The sequence below is a fragment of the Nelusetta ayraudi genome, unplaced genomic scaffold (genome assembly GCF_046127955.1).
Source record: "Nelusetta ayraudi isolate G7.1 ecotype Tasmania unplaced genomic scaffold, CSIRO-AGI_Nayr_v1 ptg000022l, whole genome shotgun sequence".
Lineage (NCBI taxonomy): Eukaryota > Metazoa > Chordata > Actinopteri > Tetraodontiformes > Monacanthidae > Nelusetta > Nelusetta ayraudi.
This window is the reverse complement of record NW_027466072.1, coordinates 2,591,665-2,615,000: the sequence shown is the minus strand read 5'-3', so window position 1 is coordinate 2,615,000 and position 23,336 is coordinate 2,591,665. Positions and strand designations below refer to the sequence as shown.

The window sequence follows — 23,336 nt, the reverse complement described above, 5'->3', positions numbered from 1 at the left end:
ATTTCTCTTTGTTGCTTTCATAATGAATTTCTGTGCCTCAAAGAAAACTTGAACTTGAAATAACAGTGCTGCTTTTTTTGAAGTCAAACAAAATGACTGGAAAATACAGCTGGAATCTGCTCAGTCAAGTGCTCGCGGCTGGTCTAAGCTCCAAATGCCACAAGATCACGTGACTGCTGAAAGACTGCAAGCTCACGGTGGAAGCGGGTGGACAACCGTCACGTGTTAAGTGATATCTCAATTTAAAAAGCAGGTTATCTCGGGGTTTCGTTGACTGTTTGCGTCAACATCTCTCTGTAATTAGTTCCCCGCCACTCTGCGCTACTGCCCACTTTATTAGGTAATGGATGTTATTTTGTTAATTGTATCTTTCTTTCAACACAATTAGTGAAATAAACAGTAACTATGTGGTTATAAGGCAGGTTACATGGATAAAAACGAGGTGTCTGTTTATTTATACTTTAAAACTATAAAACTGTTTGCATCATATTCAAGTTTCTGAGACATCTATCTTTTTAACATGAGTGGAGTTTGTTATAGCAGAATTTGCAGCAGAAGTAGTAGAATGGGTAGGAGTAGTAGTAAGAGTTGAGAATTTTATACAATATTCATTGTCTGTACTGAGATAATGCACTAAGTAATTTATGTCACAGTTAAATTGTATTCGATTTGATAACAAGGTGCGTTTCTCCTGAATGGTGCTGTGATATATTGTCCTGTCATCTACAATATGCCGACTACAGCACTCTCACTTTTTGATGACTTCATTAATCTGCCAGAATGCCATTAAAATGCCATTAGGTGTTAAGGGCACGACTACTTTTTGTGTCTGAAACTGAAACTGCTGTGAGCAAAAAAACTTCCATTGTGTTTTCTTTTTTAATTTAGCAGACAATGTGTGTCTTTGACTTCCTTTTCTTGGGAATCTGATCCACTGCCGTGAACCGGGTTGCGCCGTCGCCTAAACATAAACCTGCTTTTGGGAAAGTGCTCGTCACACCTCCATTGGAATCTGGGAGTAGCGGCCGCAACTAAAGCTCCGATTCCGCCTCAGTTTGTTGTCGTTGTTGTCGTTTCTGCCCGTCGCTTCTCCAACCACTCGTCATATCAGAGGCGCACGCATCTTTCAGCATCCTGGGGACCCTTGACGGTGCTTTCGGCGCTAAAAGTGTTTCTGTGGCGGTCGTCACAGTGTGTAATTAAAAGTGGGTAGTTTGAATGTAAGGAGTGAACTCCACTGCTGACGAGGACTCGCCACCGCGTTTGTGGCTCTCGGGAGGATTAGAGAGAGCGAGTCGGTGACGCTGGTGGCAGCGTTGTCGTTACGGCAAGCACGCCGGGAAAAAAAAAAAAAAAAAGACAACGACATAAACATAACAACACTCCGGGCTGCCGACTCTAAACTCCCTCTCACATCACCCCCCCGCCAACCCCCCCACGCTCCCCAACCCCACTTCCTCCCCCCATTGTTCTTTCAAGCCGAGTCTCTGATGAAGCAACCCTATAAAATTCTTGATTCCCCCCCCCCCACCCCCTCCTTCCCCTGCCTCCCTCAACATTACATAAGTGCTGGAGAGGTGCTTACATTTGCCTGTATGATGACCAGGTAGCGCGTGATCTCCTCGTAGTTGAGCCGCTCACGCAGGACGACGGCGCCGAACAGCGTCAGCGGGATGTCAAAGGTCCTGTTGGTGGTCTGGGACACAGGAGACTGGTGGTCAGCGGGCGTGGCCAAGCAAAAGGCCTTCAGAACTGAGAGTGGAAATCGGTCGAAAGCGCCGGTCGACGTCCACTTTCCTCCGTGTTGGGTTCGGACCTACCGGGTCTCTGGGGTTGTACTGGATGGTGTACTCGATCTGACCGTTGGGCCCGTCGTCGATGTCCATGGCGCCGTTGTTCCCCCAGAAGCCGGAGAAGATGGTGGTTCCCACGGGTGTCAGCTGGGAACACGCACACACGCACACACGCACACACACACACGCACACACACACACACACAGACAGGGCAGTCAGAGAGAGGATAATTGTGAGACAGCCTCGGCCGATCTGTCAGGAAGCAGCTCTGAAGGCGACTTTGAGGCAGATTCATCTTCACGTTGCACGGCAGGCGTCAAACACACAACCCCCGCCGCCCCTGCCGCCGCCGCCGCCGCTGTCTTGTCTTCCTGGTGTCACACAAGTGCTTTTGTGTCTGTGAGTGGCAGAGATTACAAAAAATGAAGAGGGGGGGGGGACTTGCGCCTTGTCCCCAGAGACTGTAATAACCTTGTGTGACGGAGGAAAACTGCTCAGCAGCTTCCGTCTGCTCGTCTTTGATCCTTCCTCCGCAACTTTGGCGCTTCCTCCGTCTCTTGTTGCACAAAGAGAAAACTCGCTTTGTCTCATTTCTGTCAGTCTGTGTTATTTCACTCCCTGCCTGAAATGTTTTGTTTTTGTCTTTTTCGCACAGGCATGACGAGACGACCACATGTGGCGTGTTCCTTAAAAACTAAAGCGAATGAATGTATCCTGTGAAAAGATTGTGTAACGTCGGCCTGGGGAAAAAAAAAAAAAAAGCGGTCTGATTTTAGAAGAGTTCACAGGCAGACAGATTACATCAGCGACCGGAAAGATGTCGGGACGCGTCGTGGCTCATCCGTTACACAGCAGGAGTGTTAAAGATATGTGCACCGTGGCGGAAGCCGTGAACATCTTGATCCGGTTTAAAGCAATGAAAAGAAAAAAAAAAAGTTGCCGGTCTGATATTCAGGGGCGATTTATCTGCTCTAAAAGGTTTTCAATCAGGCTTGAAATTTAAAGCCACATAGAGGTGGAGTTGAGAGGGATTTCAACCTGGTATGAACTTGTTTCCGCTCAGAGCAGGAAGGCACGGTGTGGCTCAACACCTGAGTCGTGTCGGCCGGCTTTCGGCCATCAGCCAGCCAACTTATTGGTGAAAGTTGTTTTTAGTCGACCAATACAATCTTCAATATAACAACTCTGAATAAGTCCATGAATTTACATTTGTCAAACAGACCTACCGGAGGATTCAGCAGGTTGCCTTGCCAGCATCAGGTACCTAATAAAGTGGCCAGTGCTTCAAAACTGGAGATAATGTGCAGTTGTCTCTCTACTACAGTCTCCAACCAGTTTGCCCACTCTGACCTCTGACCCCTGACATCAACAATGAGTTTTCCTCCACCCAGCTGCCGCTCTGTGTGCAATATTTCCTCTTCTTGGGACCGTTCTGCAAATGCTAGAGATGGTTGTGATGTGAACAGCAGGTTGGAAAACCAAGAACTACGTTCTTCCCTCCCCAGTTCTGATGCTGGCTTTGACCTTCAGTCGGTCGTCTTCACCACCTCTACGTGCCTGAATGCACTGATCTGCTGCCATGTGATTGGCTCATTTGCTATTGTGTTTAAAAAGCAATGGAACATTTGACCCTGATGAAGTGGCCAGTGAGTGAAGTTTACGTAAATGTCAAGTGCAACTTGATCGAGTTCAAAAGTGAACCAGGTGTGTTTTTGTCAACAGGGCTGGGAAGAAAATCCACGAGGGCGGCCAGGGTGATCGCAGTCATTAAATGCTGAGTTTGAGAGTTAAGTAAAAAACTGTTCGATTTTCTGCGATCTTGCCGCCTCGCAAGGTTACGTCTCACTTTTCATCGGAAAAACAGCTTACAGCTTGAATTTTTGGAGAGAAACCCTTAAGACGCTGCTCGACAAACTTGCCAGGAAACATTACAGGATGGGGGGAAAACTGCCCGATGTAAAAATCAGAGCGCTGTAATTCTCTGTGATTTCGTGTCCACATTGGAGTCTTATCTCTGCCGCAGCAACGGAAGCAGGTGAGATTACTTTTAATTCGTCTGCCGCACTTAAGATTTGTTATATCATCCCCTTCAACAGTTATCTCTGCCGTGCACTTTTCTTTTCTTTTTTTTTTGCAGCAGCAGTCGTAGGAACGTCTCAAACTGCCACTTTGCATCGACGCCAACTTTCCTCCCTAAAATCATCTGCCGGGATCACCTTGTCTCTCCCAAAAACCTTTACCGCAAGCTCATAAATTGTGTCCCCGGACGTTCTGCTAAATAACTCCGTTGTGGCGGCGGCAAAATTGGTTTGTTCCAATGTCTTGCACCCAGCGATTGCAAATAATGGACAACATGGAGCGGGTTATGATGGAGATAAAGCAGGATGAACTCCTGACTCTGGCTCTCTCCCTGAATATGAAATTTAACGCACTGGCTGGTTCCAGTTCCAGATGCAACTGAAGCAAATTAGACAATAGATGTCTGCTTAATGAGCAACATTTCACTCTAATCTTCGTTATTACCCACATTACAGCAAATGTATTCACTCCCCCCACCTCCCTACCCCTCTGCAAAAAAATAAAAAAATAAAAAAATCATTGCTGCAACATTAACCCCAGCCTGGCGTAGAGATCATCTCTTGAAATTAGGGTGTTCACTGAAGAGAAATGAAGGGATTATTCTAGCGGGAGGTAATGAGGAAACAGGAAAAAAAAAAGCTGCGTGGAGTGGAAGAAGGATGAAGTGGAGGCGACTGGGGTGCAGAGGGGGAGGTGGGGGAGGCTGCGGAGGGGTTGGCTAACCAAGAGAAAGGCTGCTGGTGGGTCGTGGGTGGCGGCCTGCAGAAAACAGGCCATGAGAAGGAGAAAAAGGGGTAAGAGACAGATTGAGGAGGACAGGCTTGTGGAAGTGCTGCATAATGAGATCTTCTGCTGCCGGCCGCGCTGAGCACTCTGCCTCGACCGGGCCGAGCCTGAGCCTCCCGCCGGACTCCCGGGGACACGCCAGCCGGCGGGATTTGGCATCTCAAAGAACGTTGGGGAAGCCTGCAAAGTGCAGATTTAGATTCTTTCCTCGGCTGCCCGCAAAACTCAGCGTCCTTCCTGACAAGCCGAGCGCCGTGCACAATTGCAAATTCCGCTGCAGGGATCCTTCAGTGGGAAACAAACACACGGCACTCTGCGGCCGACGCCACTTCCGCCTCAGCATGCAGCGTTCGTCGCTGCTGTGTTTTGGCCGTGGATGTGACCCTCACGGCATCATGGGAAAACCTTGGTTGCTACTACGGCTGATTTATTGGATGTGTGTGCAGCACCGGAACGGAGCTCTTTCTTCCCCCTCGTGGTCGATAACCTCAGGCCCAGGAGTCCAGTACCTGCCACCGTGACAGACAGCGGCACCACCCGCAATAACAAGGTTTGAATTTAAACCATTATTAGTATACGGCCATAACCTTTATTTGCAGGATATTTCATTCAACAAACGGCGCTCACAGTGCAGGATAGCTGGGACGGGCTGCGGCACTGCCGCGACCCTGAGTGAAAGTGTGCCGAATAAAATTAAAGGGCTGTGACGTAGATCGATGGAGGGATGGACCAAAATATCTAAAATTAGAGGTTCCGCATTGTGCAAAATAAATGACTTTACCAACGGTTTACAACAATAAATTTCACGAGCCTGTCGGTGAGCTCTCCAAAAATCGCACTTTTCCAAAAATCTTGTGCTAAAATATGCAGCCTGACATAACATCCCCTTGCTGGGGTGGCCTTGTTTTTCTCCCTTTTCCAAACATACAGGAAGATCCAACAAAGTATCTGGTTGAGCAGGAATAGAAAACCCACAGTTAAGGCAGGAGGTCGTAAACCTTCTGTTTACAGACGATCCAGAGGGATTTTTTTTTCTCAGAAAATAACAACAATCGCAAGGCTGCTGCAATGGAAGAGCTGAAATACCAAAGGACCAAGGACACCTCCAGGTAGAACTCCATTACTATTTAAATGTTGACTTGTGTGTGAGTGTGCGTGTATGTGTGCAAGCATGTTTCTTTGTTACCTCGCTGACAGCGACGTAGTATCTTGGCTGTTGAAAGTGAGGTGCGTTGTCGTTGCGATCCCGAACAACGATGCGAACCTCATGCAGAATCACGGTGCCGACCAGCTCGTTGGTGCACTGAACCTGAACCACAATGGACTGAATATACGAAGGAGGCTGAGAGAAAGAAAAAGAAAACAAGACAAAAACACAAACAAGGGATTAAAAGCTGTTTTGAAACAGCAGCACCAAAACATTTTTAGTAAATAATAAAATAAATGGTAAGACGAAGCAAACAGTGCCTCTGCACAGATGAAGTTCTGGTGCCAGATGAGACTTTTGAAGAACATTTTCTTTTGCGACTCTTTGGAGCAAAACAACAGGAGGTTGGTTGTTTTCCAGCTGAGATGCTGCAAAAACTTTGATTCTCACACAGAAACTAATTCTGAGAGAAGTCAGGGGGCTGTGAAATATGTTTCTGCCATATCTGTTCTTTGTAGCAAAGCAAAGACAACCGAGCAAAGTTGAGGGATTTATCTCCGACTGCTCAAGGGGAATTACATTAGAAACACTGTGAATTCAACAGACGGCGTTAATGCGATTAAGACTGGCTCAGGCTCAGAAGAACATAAAAAAAAAAAGTTTTTTCACAAGCCACAGGTCAATAATACAGTCGTGGAAAAAAGTTTTTGGACACCTCATGCATTTGGGAGGCACTGTATTGCACTAAGAATCAGTCTTCAGTCTCAGAGTACACACATCCTGCATGTGCACTGTTCTGTCCAGCTCTGAACTGAATGTGTTACTTGCAACACATCCACATCATAACTACAAGAACAGAATATTTCCCATTTGTCTGTGTGCGTCTGATGCAGCCAAACGTTTCGAAACATCAAAAAATCCCAGCAATCACACTAATTGGGACTGAGTAAAATTTTAAGGGTGTCTGAAAACTATTTTTCACTCCAGTGGTTTGCTTACATCTCTGTCTAGAACCCGTCCGGTGCTGTTCAGGTAAAGTGCTTGTTTGGAAGGATCCAGGATCACCCAGTGGTCATGGTTATCCCTCAGAGACAGAGAGATGGTTCGGTCCGGTCCCTCAGCCACTCCGTTTATTTGCATGTTTTCCACCAATAATGTTCCTGTGGGAAAAAAAAAACATAACACAAAACAACCAGAGAGTCCTTAAATGACCCGGACAACAACACGTCTGAGTGGTGGGAGCATCACTGAAACAATTTTAGCAGAGCGACAGCCCCAAGCTAAACACATGAAAAACCCAAAAACAAAAAACAGGAACTGATCGGCAGAGGCTTAGTCATTGGGTATGTTTTGATGTTATAGCCAAGGCCAAGGGCACCCAGATGGAGAGATACGAAGAACCAGAGACAGAGGATGAACAATTTAGATGTGGTTGAAATCAGATCACATACGTCGGTGGATCCAGAGTAGCGCTTCCCGGCTAGCCTGGAAATAAACTATCTCCAAGAAAAAATCCCAAGCAAGTCGGGTTTCACGGGATAACTGCAAAGATACAAACCTAAACCTAGTTGTTTTTGGCCAAAACATCCACTTTGGCCTCTCTCTCAATGAGCCACATCTTCATGTGAGATCAGCAGGAAAAAAACAGACACGGCTGCTGATGTTTTCACTCGCCGCAGCTGTGAATTATTCCAAACACTGAGGCGCATGAGAAACAAGCAAAGCGTCTGAGGATTTCAGCCTCGATGGGGTGCATTCGCTGATCTGGTGAGCACCACATAATCGCAGCGCCTGGCTGAGAGCTGCCAGCAGGTGCTGCGACTAAACACACCGATTCGAAGGAGGGTTAGCTTGACGAGCCGCATGCAAACTAAGCCCATGTGGACGAGAGTCCATGGAAAACTCCCAGTAAAACCCTTCGCAACTTTTCAACAACTGCTGTGAATCAAAAAGCCTTCTGGGGACAATAAAGACTTCAGCCAATCAACTCGAGATCAACACGAAAGGTCAATCTGATTGGTCTCATCACATTATGACCAGTTGGGAGAAATTTAAATGTGACCACTTCAGGTGCGTCTGCAAGGACTCCGAGTCTCAGCGATCCTGCTAGTCAGGAGTCAATAAGAAGAAGAAGAAATCAATGGCACCCTTTCAAAATAAAACTTAAGGGCCAAAGGTTGCATTTCTATCTTTTTTGTGTGACATCATCATAAAAGGCCACCTTATGATGTTCCCTCTAATCCAGTCCAGCGTGTCTATGTTTTTTTTTTTTTTAATTCACTGTGTAAAATGACGCCATACAGATTTCAGGCGTTCGTGGCTAATGGGGCGTCGCTCCGTCTGCATCAAGAGCAGCTGATGCTTTCACAGGTAGGTTGTAGGGAATGACGAGACAGCGGCCTGCAAGATGACAGAAGTCTGTGGAAGAAGAAGTGAGCCCTCAGGTCCACGATGCTTTAAAGGCAGAACCTCAGAAGGAAAAATAAAAAACACGCACGAGTCCTGCGTGCTGCAACACATCTCATTCAAGGCAAACCCAAGGCGACTTCTCTGGCCCACAACGACTTCAATGTGGCTGTGTTGTGCGAGGACTGTGTTTGTATCATTGACTGTAAGTGCCAGCCGGGAGCACCAACCGGGAGGACTAAAAATGGCTGGCGGTCAAAATGGACAGGAGCATTAAAATCACGGCGTGACAAACTGGTTCAAATTTGTTGTTGGTCTAAATTGACCAAATGTTGATTTAGCCTGATTTGGACTAAGTTCAAGAAAGAAATGGCCACGCTTCACTTGGAGTCAATGGTTGTGCCACATGTAACAGTGAAAATATATGCACAGCCAACAATCTGATGTTGGGCTGAAACAGAAAATTTCAAATTGGTTCACGGACCTTTGTGCCGCAACAGGCAAGCGTGCAAAATGCTCTGATTTGCTGCTGCCAGTGGCAATGCAGAGGTTTGATGGTTTTGGTTCCTTTAGATGAGAAAATACAGAAAATGAATTTGGCCATGAGAAGAGTTTCATCGCGCACCAGTGACTATTCCACTTTTTTCTTATTAAACAAGTGGAAAACAAAAACAAGGGCAAACCAACTTTTTCAATTACAGTTCCTTGAAATTGTTTAAATTGTTGTTGTAATTGTGCTGTCCTCACTCTGACCTCAACTAAGAAGGTTGTGCAGCGGAATGCTGCACTCCTGAGCTCTGATTAAACTGACCCACGTGACCCGAGCGTTAAAGCCTGTGCGTTTGTGTGTGTGTGTGTGTGTGTGTGTGTGTGTGTGATAGAACAAAAGGAGTAGAAAGAGGCAGCGGAACGTCCAAGAAGAGAAAGCACAAGGACTAATAATTACAAAGAGGACAGTCAGCTAAAAAGGACGAGTGGAGATGGAGTGGGATTGAAACGCAGAGCGAAGAGGCCGAGAGGGGAGCGCTAACTCTTCCTGCTGCCTCAGCCGTCTGCCAGGCGGGGCTTCCAGAGCAGAGTTCAGCGGGCAACTGCTCTGTTGCTTTGTTTGTTTGCTTGTTTGTGTGTGTGTGTGTGTGTGTGTGCGCGGGTGTTTGAAACTAAAGCCAGCTCTTCAGTCAAGCGGAGTAGCCTTCGACAGCAACATGTAAGCTCACATTGCATGTGACCTTTGACTGTGAGGCAGGAAGTAGTTAGAATAGCCCAATTGTCATGAAAGTTTAGATTAGACCTATATTAGATAGATAGTGTTTAGCTAGCTTGCTACAGCGGCGCATTCCTCATACAGCGCTAAACTAAACACGCCCATCAAACAAAATTGACGTTGGCCGCAGCTCCCCCTTGTGGCACGTGGAAACGGCAGAGAAAATGCTCAGGCGCATCTCTGTGAACGAACGTGAGGCTAAAACAACATGCATTTCAACGCTTTGCTACATGTGTAACGCTAGTTAGTAGCCTTTGCATGGTTTTGTTGTTGTTGCTGTAATGGCGAAATGCTAACATAACTTTACGTTTACGTCACAGCGTTACCTTTACGTTACAATATAAATACACACTGAGGACAAACTTCAACTCATTTATGTGGCAGCAGCAGGTAACGCTCTCCATTCACTATGAAAAATTCCAGCCCTTGAAGTGACACGCGGACCCCCGGGGGATCCTTCACTGCAGTGTTCTGATGATATTGGAGCCATGAATAAAGGTGATTTTATGGCGTCGTGAATGCATTGTTATGGCGTCGGTTGTTGCCGTCGTTGAGTGTGCGCGCTCGTGTCTCACCCTCGACCCTCTTTCGCTCACTCTGGTCACCCTTCCGCTCGACGTCATTAAAATCACGTCCCGAAATTCAACATTATCTCCTATTTTACAACAGTTTCCTGAGGGAAACACAAGCCTCGCTTGTATCCTGTCACCCTCCCGTCTGTCTTCGCTTCCCCGCTAAGCCCTGCGTCTTTCCTCCAGTCTCTCGCCGGCAAAACCAACCCGAGATAATCGCCCTGCAGCGCGACTCTCTATTAAATCTGTAACACCATTTCACAGCCGCAGAGTAATACGAGGCATTATGCATACAAACCATTCCAGTACTAAATTATTTCTCAACAGCCCTTTTAGGGGGTGGCGGAGACTAATCCTCAGGCTCGAGCTCAAGATTTTTGCACGTTTGTCATGTGGACAATAAACACGTCAGGCTAAAGGACAAGGCGACGCATCTGGGCTGCATCTGACGTGCGCAGGTGCGCACGTCCCTTTGCTCGCTCGATTGGCAGCCTGGCCGTGCACTGGTGCGAGTGCGACCTACAGCTGCTGCTCGGGGCTGAGAGACGACCTTTAGGCATGTCTGTCACGCCCTGGAACTCGCTGCTTTCTAGAAAGTGACATGTCGGAGATGGCGCTCACCTTCAAAGCCAACTTGATTTATTTTGCTGTATCTCAGGAGGGTTTTTTTTTTTTTGCATCTTGTCTGCCTCTGCTGACCTTTTGCAGAGATACTGTGGGAGATGGAAAGCTTTGTCTTTGTTTGGTGCAGGGTGTTTAAATTCTATTTCCCTTTGTGCATTTTATGAGAAAACAAACACATGCACATGTAACTGGTGACACGGGGGGGGATGACGGGGTGGGACATTGGTGGGAAACAAACCAGCGCCAACAGGCTGATACGAGCCGACGACATGACGAGCCAGGCGAAAGCTTTTCCTACATCTGCTGGATGTTTGCTTTTCTCTGGGAGAGAAAAACCAGGAAAAAATAACCTTCAGAAATGGGATGTCGGATGTCTGATGGTCCATCTGTCCCACTCACCACTGGCCAACAACACTGCACTACAGTCGATTGCACGGTGAGTGTCCCATGATGCTCTACGATGTTCACCAAACTTGATGTGTAAAAGTCTTTGCAGAACCTTCACCAAACCCAAAGAGCCGACATCTGACTCGACTCCTGTACGTGTTGACACACTCCAGTGGGACTCGGTCTGGTTCTAAGGAAGCAGGTCCTGGACTTGATTGCCATTATCTTTAATACTCAGATCGAGGTCTGTTGAACACCCTCCAGTTACTATATTTTGCAAACACCCCTAATGGCACCAACTGCTATTCATGTATATATTTTTACTTATTTTTGTTGCAATACTGGAGCATCTGGAACATACAAGCAATTTCCTCTGGGATTAATTCAATATCTTGTCCTTACTGTCCAGTCCAAAGAATTTTAATACATTTTTGGGTCCTCTTCACTGTCATTCTCTCCTTTTCCAGTTCAATTCCCAGAGTTGGAGGGAAAAAGCTTCCTCATTGGTTTAAATGTTCTCTCACCTTCTGGTCAAAACTGCCTTTTACCGAGCCTTCAATGCTTCCACCGTGGCTTCCTGCAAGCCGCTGGCAACTAAAACACAGCCGTACAGTAGCTCTGTCAGTTCAGCAATTTGGAATTCAGAAAAAAAAAAAAAAGATTGGAGTTTTGATATTTTGGAGGAGGGCTCAGGAGAAGGCAAGACTTTGGTCCTGGCCGATCGAGCTGCCAAGTGTGATTAGAGTTACCCGCCAAATATTCTGCGAATGAAAATATTGGCTGCTTAGATGCAAGTCGAGGTTCACCGCCGCTGCCGCCTCCATGCTAATCTCCTCTCATGTCGCTTTGGATTAGAACCATCAGATCCCACAATTTAGTACTTCCTTAAAAAGCAAACACAGCCAGGCGTGTGGCAGGTTTCTATTCTGGAAAACCAAACTTCAGGCCTGAGATAAGAAGAGGGCGTTTCACCCTCACCCTCACACACACACACACACACACACACATACACCAGGTGCTCTCTTTTTTCTCTGTGTACACTCACCTGCAGATTCAGTGGCCTTCATCTCGTCCCACACGAGCCCTAATTTAATCATGACTGGAAGGATTACACCCGTCATTTAAGACCCGACCCCCCCCCCCCCCACACACACACACACACACACACACACACACAGCCAATCTCCCTCCCCCTGCACTTGCCACACAACAGCTCCCTCTCTCACTCTCTCTATCTCTCTCTCTCTCTGATGTAGACTCCGCCGCCAAAGCACCTCTTTGACGTTCGGTGTCATCTAAGTGGCTGGAGCGTCAATCCAGCAGTCGCTAATTAGCCAGGAAGGTCTCAAAACTACCACCCTACACACCCTCAACCAGAATTTAAAAAATAAATAAATAAAAATAATTGACACATTGGGAATATTCTCTCAGAAAAATAAACTTCAAGGCCGAGGTCAAAGATGCTGGAAGCCAAAGGAGGAGCTGCAGTCGAGACGTCACCAGGAATCCGTCTGGATGCGTCTCACTCTGACTTTGAGGCTCAGTAAATAAATAAAACTGCACTGATGAAATCATTAAGACTGAAATAGTTCTAGCAGTATAAAAGTAAATGGATCAGTTGAGAAAAAGGTTGAAGAGACGACCTATATTTTTTTGGTACAATAAAATATATTTGTTCTTAGTTTGCAGTTTCATCTCGAAGCGTAATGACAGACGGTGCATCACCAGAAAAGGTTCAAACCCGTGGCATAGTGCGACGGTAAGGACAGACAACAAAGTCTGAGAAGAGATTAAAGAGTTGAGGGTCTTTCCAGATGGAAAGAAGCAGGAATGACTCCATCATTTTGGAGACAAGACCAGAAGAGGCCGGACGAGGCTGAGAGGGTTCTGGACGTGTCCAGAGCAGGGATGGCAAATATAGTGAGGTTGGAAGAGGCAGGCAGGAGGCCTGGAGGAAGAGCAGGAAGGAGATGGATGGATGGATATGGTGAAAGAGGAAGTTTGGCGAGTTGGTAGGCTGGTGGCTGGTGAGGCGGATGATTGGCTGCGCCGCCGCCTGACTGGGAACGGCCAAAAGGAGAAGAAGGCGCAAGACAAATTTATTCTTTTCCTTGCCGGATCCACTCTGACCCACATCTTCATCAGTGCCTGGTCCAGCTGCTCCGACTGACACCCACATTTGATGCCTTTCGTTCCTCCTTGTAGTGGGGGAGTAGGTTCTCCGGTAGATTCTCCGGATGGTTTACATGTTAAAAAAAAACTATGCAGATTGGAACAGAAATGTTCCAACTGGCACTATTTTGGTTCTGTCTCCCATCAATCAGCTGCTGCTTTGAAGGGAAGGTTGCAAAAACAGACGCCGCGCATGAAAAGCGATGTCGCACAAAAGGAGCGAGCCAAATACAAGCCGTTCCCTGCACACACACACACACACACACACACACACACACACACACACACACACACACAGGAAGAAAAGAAAGAAAAGCTAAGGACTTTACCGTTGGGGCTCTCTTCATCGATGGCGACGATGGTGGCCGGAGGCCCCGACCGAGACAGTTTACATTCTGGGAAAGTGGAGAAAAAAAGAGGAGAAGAAGATCAAGACTTTGCAGCAGTTTCCTTTGTAAATGTCACTCCTTTACATCAACTTTAATAAGACGGAAAGATTAGCATTCTCTACATTTGGGACAGATCAGGTATGGTTTAAGGGGGGTTAAACATGAGGTTTCCACAACACGTTGCAGCAGAGAGACAAATGATTTGTGTGATGCCTATCGCTTCAATTTTCCTCTGACAAAATGTGAAATTGAAAACTGGGGAAAAAAGAAATTCACTTGTCTGAAATGATTTGACTTTTCGCCAGAGATGAACTCATAATTGACAATTGGCAAAGGAGCCCGTTGTAACCATTCTGAAAATCTTATCAGCTGGTGGAAGCTTGTTTGAATAAATTCCCCTTTTTTCCGCACTCTTATGTCACCACTTATTTTCAACAGTTTGCGCAACTGAACAGGGACACAAGTTGTTTTTTTGTTGTTGTTTCCCCCCCCCCCCCCATTTCTATCTGTGCTGACCACCTGCAAGTGTTTCATTGGCACCAGCAGGAGCTGCGTTAGCTTGGCTCGCTAGCAGGGTAATAGCTATGGACGATTAGCTGCGTCAGCCACTTATGTGTTAATGTGGAACATTCCTCACCAGTTTGGCTCAAGTTAATAGAGGGGACGATTAATGACGTTACGCACCATCAGACTGAGCACACTGTTGTATAGTTCATCATTTTTATATTTTAGCTCAATACACTGCAGTAGGCCTATCCTGTACTTTATACTCTCTATATATCATTACACTCTATACTGTCACTTCAGAATAGAAACAATCTGCATTCAGTTGTTTTCCAACTGTGAAATGTGTCATGACATCACAAGTTTAATCAAGTCTAATCAAGTCTGATGGGCGGGACATGCTACTTCAACCGGCCAATGAGATGCACGCTGGAACAGACATTTGCTGACTTTTTCCGTTTTTCCGATTACCCGTCTCATTAGGCACCCAGGAAAATAGCAAAATGACCTCAAAACGTCAATTATGAGTTCTCATCAGCAAATAAACTCCCCAAAACAAGTCTGGAAAAGATTTAATTCATTTCCCTCAGTTTTTTTTCCTCTATCTCTATCTGTCTCAGCAGTAAACGGAACTGATGAGCGTGACACAGACAACTGAACACACACCAATGAGGGAGACAATCTATTTATTTTCAAATATACATGTGGAAAAAGATGTTCATGCGCATGGACTTAAGCAGCAGTCTCCTCTCTGTCAGTGTGCAGATGCTCAGCAGCAGAGAGCGGCGATGTCGGGGGGTGGGGGTTGGGGATTGGGGGGGGTCTCCTGGTCTGACAGTGTTACTGCTGCTTCCACAGCTGCAGTGACACATGCAACCCCCCCGACCCCCCACACCACCACCAACCACCTCTGCAAGGTTCACAGGGGGTTAATTAACTAACACAATGATGGAACACAGGGTTAAAAAAGGATGAAGAAGAGGAGGAGGAGGAGAAGAAAAGGAAGAGGCCGTGGTTACCCTCGTATTGCCAATCTGCAGAAGCCGACGCGGAGCAGAGGAGCAGCGAAGGAGGCGGCCGGGAGAGGGAGAGATCACAGGCAGCGGAACAAACAGCAGAGAGAGAGAGAGAGAGAGAGAGAGAGAGAGGGAGGAAAAAAATGAGACATGATTAGAGTCAACCAGAAGGAGAAGACATGCTCAGCCAATGAAACGTTGCAGATACGAAGTGGAGCGAGTGTTTGGAGAACGTCTGGGCCGGTTTGCAAATCTGCTTATCTGCAAGGAGCTTTTCCGCCCACATCCACAGCTGAAAAAAAATGCAATTAATATATAAAATACATGTGTGTGTACATATATATATATATGTATATATATATATATATATATATATATATATATATATATGTATATATATATATATATATATATATATATATATATATATATATATATATGTACACACAGATACATATATCTGTGTGTACATAAGGGGAAATAGGGGAAATAATGTTGAAGTCAAACTGGGAGCTTAAATGCTTCAGAGGCATCTAAAGCAGCGCTGACGTCCTCCTGTGACCATCTTCTCCACCGAGAGCCGAGCAGAGAGGAACTCTGGGAAAACACTCAAAGATGGACATGTGCTCTCCCCGACAAACAAATAGCATGGACAACAACTCTTTCTCCTTTTCTCTCTGCCTTTTATGTCTTCCTTTCTTTTCTTGACGATGACGAAGTGTCACAGTGTTCGGGCATCATAGATTATGGAAGCAAATTCGTGGCCATTGTACCTCGTCTGTTGCCACGGGAGACATATTGAATGTTCCCAAACGCAGATTGAGCCGTCCCGCAGCTCAGCAAGAGCCGATCTGCGCGCTGGAAATGGTTTGCTGTGTGATTTGTCAGCGCTGAGAAAGTGGCAAATGTGTTTGGTCGGCTTCACACGTCGATTTGAATGTCAGTCGAAAAGCGGTGCCATGCATTTACGCCACTGGTACACTCGGTATTGTAATAAAGAAACATCTTGTGTCATGTTGCCAAATAAGTTGAGTTGTTGTCGTGCATATCGTTGGCTATTTCTTCTTGTCTTATTTTATCCGCTATTCAATTGAATTCAATCAATTACTGAGTGCAAGATTGTAATTTGCAATCCAGCGTGCAACATTTGACGCTAGGAAATACTGAACTGGTGTGTGTTTGTTCTCTGTCTACAAGGATTTATATCTTTAATATTTTTTTTCAAACCACTTCCTGGTTTCTGCAGAGGCCCTGGAGGAGAATCTGCTCAGGGTTTTTGACTCATTTAACCCTGACATCACTGTTGGTACAAAAATGACCGGAGATAAAGATTAATACTGTTTGCAGTATGCTTTCCTACCACCAGAGGCCACCAAATCTCACAAACTGGGCCTTTAAAGAATAAGAGCTTAGGTATTTTTCTTCGCCAAAAGATTTCTCTCTTAAAATAATAAAACCAAACTGCTGCTAGTTCTAGAAGCTTGAGGGTTTTGGTCTCTCTCTAGACTTGTCTCAGTTAGACCAATGACTGATTCAACAGGCGACCAATCACCAGGCCACCTAGCCGTTGGAGTGCCGAGGAGGGCGTGGACCAATCAGTGGGCCCCATGATGGATAAGCCACCGGACAGCAGCGAACGAACCAGCTGCCATCAGGGATGCAGCTTTCGTCAGCAGCCACCTGTTCGTGAAAAACATCCTTGGTGTTTACAGACTGTCGAAGGCTCCGGCTGCCTCGACTGTAAATTCTTGAAGCGAGAGTCGAGCGTCATGATTCTGCGCTGCGTGCGAATAAAAGCCTTCCAGACTGTCACTTTTCAACTCTTTCAAAACTTTTGCTGACGACGATTTCCCCCCTGGCGACGCTGAACGCAGGTGGGAAATCGCAGCAGAGACTCCAAATGATTGTATTTTGAGTGAAATTATCGCGCACCCGTCAACACCTGTTCAGGGGGCGGGGCTTAACATTCAACCAATCACGCTTTGCTGAGCGTAAGACAAACTCCGACAGACCACAGCAGGATGACACATTTGCCAAACTATGTTACACTGGGTATTATTGATCGTGTATCATACGAACTGCCGAACGACCACACAATCTTTGGCAATTTTCAACTAACGCGAAAATTGCCGCACACCTGTGAAGTTTGAGCCTGGGGAACGAAAACGTGGGGGAGCAAATATCTGATCTTGAAGATGTGACATATTTTTATATTTAGGCGTTTCTTAACAAACCGCAATCATTCAGTGATGGCACAACACAACTTTACCACAACCCCTCCTCCAACATCGCAGGCCAGCAACAGACGCTGAACAGCAGTCACAGGTTACATCACACCTGACCAACTGGCGTGTGTGTGTGTGTGTGTGTGTGTGTGTGTGTGTGCGAGCAGCACCTGACAGATGTGTCTCCCTCCTGCAGTGTAAGCCGATGCCCCTCATCTATTACTAAGCAGCCATTTGCTCTCCACGGGGCGTGTCAACATCCCTCCCTCCCTCCCTCCTTCCCTCTATCTCCCCCGTCCAAGTCTCAGAGTGCCTTCAAATTGTACAAGGTGAACAGCACCAAGCAGGAAACAATTCCCGCTTTGGGATTCAAAGTGACAAATGAACACAAGGAGGAATCACCGAGCAAAATCCAGAAGGAGAAAAAAAGAAGGAGAAGAAAAAGAAGAAGAAAACACAGCTTGGCGAGCCGGGGAAGCTGCAGGAGCCGATTCGCGATCAACTTTGTTTGTGATTAATTGCAATTCTGGGGACTAAAGAGTTGGCAGGGCCTTGATTAGAACTAATTCCTGCAGGTATTTGCATCGCGGCCGCCGAGACGAAATTAATTACGCTGCCAAATACTGTTAGCAGGCCCTACATTTAATCCTGCGTGGGGGTGATTTCAGCCCCCGCCGCGAGATCCAGGGTGGAAGGAGGAGGAAGCAAGCGGCTGGAGGAAGAGGAGGAAATTTATCACAACTCTTTTGGTTTATGCAAATGGTCCCGCTCCACCTGGGCACCGGTCAGAGTCACGAAATCGGGAATCCGCAGGCTTATGGTGCAAGAATGGGGAGGGGGAGGTGGGGGAGAAGAAGGAGGAGGAGGAGGAGCGTTTCCTGCCAATATTCTCTCCTCACGTTCCTCCTCACCTGTGTGCGTCTTGTCCTGCCAGAACTTATTAGAAGGAAAAAACGTGCACGCTCTCCTTGCTTCCAGGCCTCCCGTGACTAAAATAAATAAATAAATGAATGAATAAATAAATAAATAAATAGATATCGGTTTGAAGGTTCATCGGCAAAGGAGCAAGGGAATAAATCCAATGGATGCCAGATTTCTGTCACAGACTGTGGGAGAGAGGGAAGGTGGTGGTGGGGGTTGAGTGGATTGCTGCTATCAGGATTCAGGATTTTCAAAAAAAATAAAAATAAATCACCAATGCAGGGAGTTAATTCACTCATATGTATCATTCAGTCAACATCTCTTTCCCTTCATTTGTTCTCGCCGAGTCTTTTCCTTAGGAATCCTCACACAATGCAAAAAAAAGAGCGAAAAATTAAAAGAACTGAAAAACACTCGATAAGGTGGAGAAGAACGAACGACTTCAAGAGTAAGGTACAGGTTAGACTGAAAGGATGCCATATTGAACTATAATAAGCTTTTTTTAGGAGCCAGAAGTTGTGGGATTGATTGTGGAAGTAACATCTGACTGAATGCTACCGACTATGTGGCCATAACTGAGCCGGAAGTGGCTGAATGAGGCTGAATTTCAGCTGCCGAGCAGGAAGAACCTGCAGGAGTGTTGGCGTTTGAAGCTACAAAGAGAAGTTGTGTTTACCGATTTTAGTCTCAAAGTAACAGCGGCATCCTGCCTCTTCAACGCCAAAAAACAAAACCAAGGTGAAAAGCTGCGGATTCTCCTGAGAGCACCGAAGACTCAGCCAATCAGCAGCTACCGTGACAGTGACTCACTGGCTAGCATGACGATATAGTGATTAAACTCCTAGATGAAGAAAAAAAACACAAAACCCTGCATTAATCTCACAAATTGGCAGTCAGACGAGGTTCAGTTTGCCTCAATTAGTTTCCCCTTCAAAGCTCTGTCTCTTTTTTTGTACTTATTTAAATTTTGGTGTATATTTAATCAAAACAAATAAATGGTGATGTTTTTGTTTTACTTGGTCGTGTAAAGTGTCGTTTGACTTTTTCTTTTGTACATTTGCATGAATAAACTTTGTCGCGCTCGAGGCTCGTGACAACTGTTGTCGAGTACACACACACACACACACACACACACACACACACACACACACACACACACACACACAGAGGTCTGGAAGTGAAGTGGTGCAGCACCACAGAGCCATGTGCACCTTCACGCTGCTCTGCACTCTGCACACACTGGAGCCTGAGCCAGGTGCACACGCCGACATGCTGGAGTTACCATCAAATATGCATGTGAGGCCGTGACTCAGCACCTGGACTCTGCTGATTGTGTGTTTGTGTGTGTTTGTGTTGCGCTGGGTTTCCTCGTTGGAGCAGAGTGTGTTTGCACAGATAGGAGCCACCGCGGCACTGTGTTACAATGTCACAGTGCTGAGTCAGTGATACTGATACTGTCACTAGGATTAATTTGGTCCTAGTAACAGACAGTAATGTCCAGACTGATATGCTAGGGCCAGGGCTTCCCAAATTTTTCCACACCACAGTCCCCCGAAACAGCATTAGCCTCTGGGCCCCTCTGACCCCCTTCACAAAGCAACACGCAATGTCACAAAATACGTAAACTTGTAACTTTTTTTTGTTTTTTCTTGTACTTTTATTTGCTTTTCAATATTTGCTACCTTTGTTTTGAATAAGAAAACTATCAATTAACATGTTGATAATCATGGCCGTTTTCTGTACGGCTGTAAAGCAGTTTTTTGTTGCAGTTTTGTTGCAGTTTTCCTGCACTCATGGTTGTGTGGGATGCTGATCACCATCAGCTGTCATTGGCAACATTTTTCATCCCTCCCAACTTCGCGGTTATTCTGAGCAATGCCGCTGCCTCTGCTGCTGGTCTGCAGGCTTAACGCTTCTGCTGCCTTGTTTTGTTAATGCTGATCTCCTGCTACTCTGCGCGCTTACTGCTTCACTGCTGCTTGCTGCTGAAAGGTTTTTTGCAATCCCACCACCTCCCCAGCAACCACCAGTACGCTCTGTTTCTATGATGTCCAGGTGGGGTCTGCTCTTCATTCCTGGAATGTCTGTCCTGCAGATCTTTTTCAGGGAATGAACAGATCGAGTCTGCTGCAGCCATTGGAAGCATTAACAAGTTAATGCTTTCAATGCACAGTTGTCTGACTGAACTACAGAAAATTTAGAGCTGCCAGTCAATATGCATGATTCTGGACTATGGGAGGAAGTTGGAGAACCCGCAGAGAACCCGCAGGGAGAGAGAGAGAGGGAAGGAGAAAGGGAGAGAGAAAGAGGGAGAGAGGGAGAGAGAGAGTTGAATACTAATCATGGCCACAGTGTTTGTAATCTAATGAGAAATCAGCAGTGTGTCTGCCGAGGTTAGAGCTGTGGCAGTGAATCAGACGAGTCAGACTCCGAGACTCTATTGGCAGGCTGAGGATTCCTCCGTCCCTCGTGACAGCGGAGAATACCGCGGGCAGCGCAGCCATCGTGCTGGCCCGCCTCTAGGAAAATAAATGGCCGGTTTCATCTGACGACGCTTCACATCGAGGGAGCGCAGGGTTCGGACAGGTGGAGAAACAAACAGCCTTCAAGTTTTCGATTCTGAAGTGAGAAACGCTCAAAGTTCAGAAGGAATAAAACAGGAATGGCTATAAATCATGAGGAATCTGGAATCTGGGGTTTGCAAATGTTTTACCTTGGAAATAATTGGAAAAGAAAATAACCCTGCAGTGTATCTCGTTTCAAAAAAGCAGGATCCAAATTTTTTAGAATTTATGACTGTGCTATTTATTCCTTTCACAAGGGCACAAATCATTTTGGTTCACACTAGAACGGGAATATCAAACAAAATACATCTCCTAAAGCAAGTGTTCCAGTCATTTCTTGGCTCAGTGTATTTAATCTATAGGTTAAAGTTCAACTTGCAAAAAAAAAATATTTCTATGGTAGCCATATAAACGTTATATGCTATACAGTTAATTGTTTATTTGAACAAAAAACAACATTAAATTCACAATTAAATCCTCAAATAATAATTTTTGCACGGCTCAAAGCAACATAAAACAACTACAATGTTTGTATCTATAATTTTTACAGTGTCAGCGGCAAGAAGAATTGGGGAAACATGTGTTGTTTTTCTTTCTCTTTTTTCAAGCAGTTTCTGAAGCTTGTTAACTAGTTTTTTTTTTTTAGCGCTGCCATATTTGTTTTATTATTTGAGCCGCTTGTTACCATCTGTTGAATTCTCGCTTGGCTGAGTCGCCTGCAGCCTGGTGTGTAGATGGAGAAAGTCAGTAGGACGCTGGGAGAATATGTTGAGATAAAAGAGATCGTCTGTGTCGGTCAGGTCATGAAATTTGAATCTAAGGATGCAATATGTTTCTTTTATCATGAGTAAGTGACATTAGAGGGTCTGAACAATAATTCCAGTCATAAATCGATACCTGTCGCTGTTCTAATTTTAGACTAACAAAGAGGGGAAAAAAAGCATATATTAAAACTGGAATCTTTTGTGGGTTTGAATAAAATATATTGTTGATAAGACACAGTGTAATACAGCAAAGAGTAAGCAAAATTAAAAAACAAAACAGTTGAATCAAATTTTAAAAGTCAAAAAAAGAGATTTTAAAAGTTATTTCAGAAAAATAATATGTTTATTTGTCTTCTCTGATCTGGTCTGGTGAATTGTTCCATGACTGAGAACTCCTGGTCATGTCGATTTTTAACTCCCAGCGGATCTCACTTTCAGATCTTCTGGATCACTGCCGCTCGACCCCGCCAAAAATGTAAATGTTGCCACTGATGTTTTGAAAAGTGATTTTTAATTGGATTGGCATCCGGTGAAGTGATTCAAGCTCAGCCCATTTGAAGTTGGTACCGTCATTAGACAGGATGAAGTAATCGTTTCTCGGTGTTTAGCAAATTAAAACCAGGTCAAAGACGCTGTTGGCCAAAGTAAAGGCGATTCTCAAAGGTGGTGCCAAGTTTCTGCGTGAATTAGGAAAGTGGGATGAAAGTGAACTGAGATTAGAGCAAATAAGTTTGGGTCTTTGAGGAACAACTCTGGGTTGTGGGTGTTCAGTTGCAGAAAGAATTTTGATGCCCTTGAGATTGGACCTCAAAATGCTTTGACTGTTGTTGCACGTCAACTAGTGAGATGTGAGTCCTGAAGGAGTCATGTTTTACTGACTCGTGAGTCATGATTTTGATCGACTTGTTGACTCGTCTCCCAGCTAACTGTTAATATGAATATTGTATGTTGTATATTCGCCCTGTGGGAAAAGCAACAGCTCAAGTTTTCTGGCTTCAACTCTGTCAACTCTCTTCCTTCAGCGCTATGAGGCCGAGCAGAGAACGAACGAACGGATCACTCAGTGACTCACAGTAGCAGTATCCTTCTCACTGGATTAATGAATCACTCAAGTTTCACTCAAGTGAGTGGGTGGAGCTTGTGTGGGCACATAGCTTTCCGCAGACTCTGGGTGACTGACTCAGTGACTCAAATGACTCAAAAACCAAGAAACGTGCAGGAACTCATATAATCACGAGTCAGTAACAGAACTGAGTTTCTGGTCTCTACTGCAACAACTGGGATCATGTGATGAATATGAAACAACCGGGAAAGCTTATTTATAAAAATGATGTTGTAGAAGTTGTAAACAGGAAGGCGGCCTGGTAAAAAAAAAAGAATAAATCCTGATTTTGTTTCCACATCACACCTGCGAAACCATTAACCCAAAAAGCTTTGCAGGCTGTTTGAAGGAAGACAATTTGAAATCTTTGAAAACGTGTCAGTAAGAGGTTGTAAAAGTCGCAGCAGCAGCAGCAGACGTGTTGCGAAAGTTGCCGCGTGTCACGTCCTTTTTAAGCCTCCGTCAGCAGGTTACACCGATCCCCACTTCTCCCGGGGGTCCGATCCCTCACCGTCTTCCCGCCGCAGAGCCCGGCCATCCATCAGCCATTCATCTATCCATCCCCCCATCCACTCATCCGTGGAAGACAGAGGACAAACTCACAGAGGGGACGACGACGA

General features: G+C 45.6%; 1 protein-coding gene across 1 annotated transcript in view; it reads right to left on the bottom strand.

Moving 5' to 3' along the window:
- The window catches only part of LOC142889383 (protocadherin-15-like), a 144,249-nt gene that overhangs the window by 86,605 nt on the left and 34,308 nt on the right, over nt 1–23,336 (bottom strand). The window contains exons 3-8 of the mRNA XM_076028094.1: nt 15,144–15,158; nt 13,561–13,626; nt 6,806–6,966; nt 5,846–6,001; nt 1,821–1,940; nt 1,586–1,696 (exon numbers count right to left, since the gene is read on the bottom strand). Coding sequence (XP_075884209.1) covers nt 1,586–1,696; nt 1,821–1,940; nt 5,846–6,001; nt 6,806–6,966; nt 13,561–13,626; nt 15,144–15,158 — 629 coding nt within the window. The remainder of the gene's footprint in view (nt 1–1,585; nt 1,697–1,820; nt 1,941–5,845; nt 6,002–6,805; nt 6,967–13,560; nt 13,627–15,143; nt 15,159–23,336) is intronic.